The sequence below is a fragment of the Penaeus japonicus genome, unplaced genomic scaffold (assembly GCF_977035675.1).
Source record: "Penaeus japonicus unplaced genomic scaffold, GWHDUDI00000001_assembly GWHDUDI00000033, whole genome shotgun sequence".
Taxonomy (NCBI): Eukaryota; Metazoa; Arthropoda; class Malacostraca; order Decapoda; family Penaeidae; genus Penaeus; species Penaeus japonicus.
In genome coordinates this window covers 12,210,040-12,212,539 of record NW_028234435.1, presented here as the reverse complement: position 1 = coordinate 12,212,539, position 2,500 = coordinate 12,210,040, and the positions used below count along the sequence as shown (strand labels likewise).

The following is a 2,500-nucleotide window of genomic DNA, read 5'->3' as shown; positions in this document are numbered from 1 at the left end:
TGCTGCTGCCACTGTTGGTGCCCCCACCCTCGACCTTAATCACCTTGCCCGTAACCCCGCCAAGACCTGCAGGACAACACACATGCAGAGAATAGGTGTTGGGGGCAAAAGACGAGGAGGAGGAGGAGGAGGAGGAAGGGGAGGAGGGGGAAGAGGACATTGTAAGGTTGTGTCTTATCCCTTTATCGCAAACACACACACACACACACACACACACACACACACACACACACACACACACACACGAACGCCCACACGAACACCCACGCGTACACACATACACAGAAGCATAAACATACACACACACATACCCGTGTACACTCACGCACTAATAGAAACGCAGGAACACATACACACCCAGATATAACTATCAAAGCACTTACATGTCTCTTCTAAGAAATATTTAGTTGAGTAAGTCGTCTACGTGGAATGGAGATAGAAAAGAGGGGGTGGGGGGGGAGAGGGAAGGGAATAAGAAAAGGCCTACATTAGTTTATTAGCTCTACTTGTCCATTTAGGTCCAACGTAAAGAGATGAGCATCACACAGAACTGATGAAAAGTGAATGACTCGTCTTACCAAAGGTGATCGTTACCCATGTTTGACCTGAATGGATCTCACAAAATTTAAGATTTATGACAGGTGTCGCCATATTTCAGCATGTGTGTACTCCTGTTGTCAGAAGCAAAGTATTGTGCCTAATGAAATCTGGTCAGTTAATCGTGTATGTATGTCAGAGTTTGGTCACACCGCTGTAGACAAAGCCATCTTGAGTTCAGACATACTCAAAAAAAGGGGGGGGAAAGGAAACGCAAATTTCAAGAACGGGAGAATATCAGCCGACTTAACACACAAAGATCACTTGGAAGGCAGTGATATTCATTTATCCACAAGATCATCATCACGAAGGTCTAATAAAAAGATAGAATGATAATAAAAAAAGAAGAAAGAAAGAAATAAAAAAAAAGACAGAACAACGTCTTATTCCGTCACGCCAGGACCTAGAGGGCCAGACTCACCTCCTAGGTTGTTGGCAGAAGACTTCATTGAAGCCATTTGAGACGCGAGGTTGCTCGTGCTGCGGAACTCCCCTCCCTCCTCGAGCTCCTCCTGGATATCAGGGAGGATCAGGTTCTGCTTCTCTTCGGGGATTCTGACAGGATGAGAGATTTCGCACGAGTGAATAGAAGAGGTGATGAGCGAGGTGGAAGTGGGACAGGATGAGATGAGAGTCAAGGACGAAGCCAGGGAGAGGGGCAGCGCAGAGGTAGTTAATCGAAAGGGAAGCAGGTTTTGAGTGGGCAAAGCCAAGGTCAAAATTTCAAATTCCTTCCAAAATCGCGACTTAACACTCACGTAATAAACATACGATGAGGTATTTCGAAGCTCCAGGCTGGAGACGAGATCTTTTGACCGTAACTTTGCAGATATTAAGTGACTAGTGATAACAGTGATAAGCAAAGAGTCAGTTCTTTGCATGGCCTAAGATGATACGCAGTGCAAAAAAGAATCCGAACCTCTGGATACTAAATGCTAGCAACCACAGAAACGGTGCCATTAAATGACATAGCTTAATGCAAAAGATAATCAATCTCCTCTACAGGGGGGAGGGATAAAGAAAAAAAATAAAATAAAAACTACAAGAACAAATGACATCGCTCTAAATACCACCACGAAACAGAACGACTTACACCATGTTGGCCACAGATCCCCTGTAAGTTCTCTTCTTGAATTCTGCCGACGCTGCGGTGTAGGGCAGGACAGGGCACTCGTCATCATAGAAGATGTCTTTGCTGAGGGGCGGCGTCCTTAGCAGAAGCGTATCCACGATCAGATAAGACACCTACAGGAAGGGAGGCAGATGCAAGAGAAGGTGAATATGGAATGGCAACAGAGAGATGCCTTGTACTGATATAATGTTTTTTTTTTTCTCGTGTTTACTTTGTATTTTGGTTCATCTCCATAATTCCATTCTGCGTTACTCTTTTCCTTGAAAACCTTCTTTATGTTTTGTATCTATGTATTTCTCTCTCTCTCTCTCTCTCTCTCTCTCTCTCTCTCTCTCTCTCTCTCTCTCTCTCTCTCTCTCTCTCTCTATATATATATATATATATATATATATATATATATTTATATGTATGAATATTATATATATATATATATATATACATATATATATATATATATGTATATATATATATATGTATAAATATATTTATATATATATATATATATAATATATATATATATATATATATATATATATATGTATGTATAAATATATATATATATGCATATATATATATATATATATATATATATATATATATATATATATATATATATATATATATATGCCCATATTTTTTGTGATATCTATATATATATATTTTTGCTAATATCCATAATTTTTTATCTATATCCCCTCTTCCTCCTCCTCACCTTCATGTGTCTGTCGATGATCCAGTTCAGTTCGAAATCTTCATCGTCGTCGCCGAAAG

At 39.8% G+C, this 2,500-nt stretch overlaps 1 protein-coding gene across 5 annotated transcripts in view; it reads right to left on the bottom strand.

The window, feature by feature from the left end:
- Nucleotides 1–2,500, bottom strand: part of LOC122263248 (uncharacterized) — a 118,460-nt gene that overhangs the window by 10,822 nt on the left and 105,138 nt on the right. For 3 of the 5 annotated variants that reach the window (XM_043031639.2, XM_043031640.2, XM_043031641.2), the window contains 4 exons: nt 2,442–2,500; nt 1,691–1,842; nt 1,019–1,152; nt 1–66 (listed from right to left, as the gene is read on the bottom strand). The exon at nt 1–66 is cut by the window's left edge and continues 75 nt beyond it; the exon at nt 2,442–2,500 is cut by the window's right edge and continues 22 nt beyond it. In XM_043031639.2, the coding sequence (XP_042887573.1) occupies nt 1–66; nt 1,019–1,152; nt 1,691–1,842; nt 2,442–2,500 (411 nt within the window). The remainder of the gene's footprint in view (nt 67–1,018; nt 1,153–1,690; nt 1,843–2,441) is intronic. The other 2 variants (XM_043031642.2, XM_086530417.1) reach the window with 1 other exon arrangement.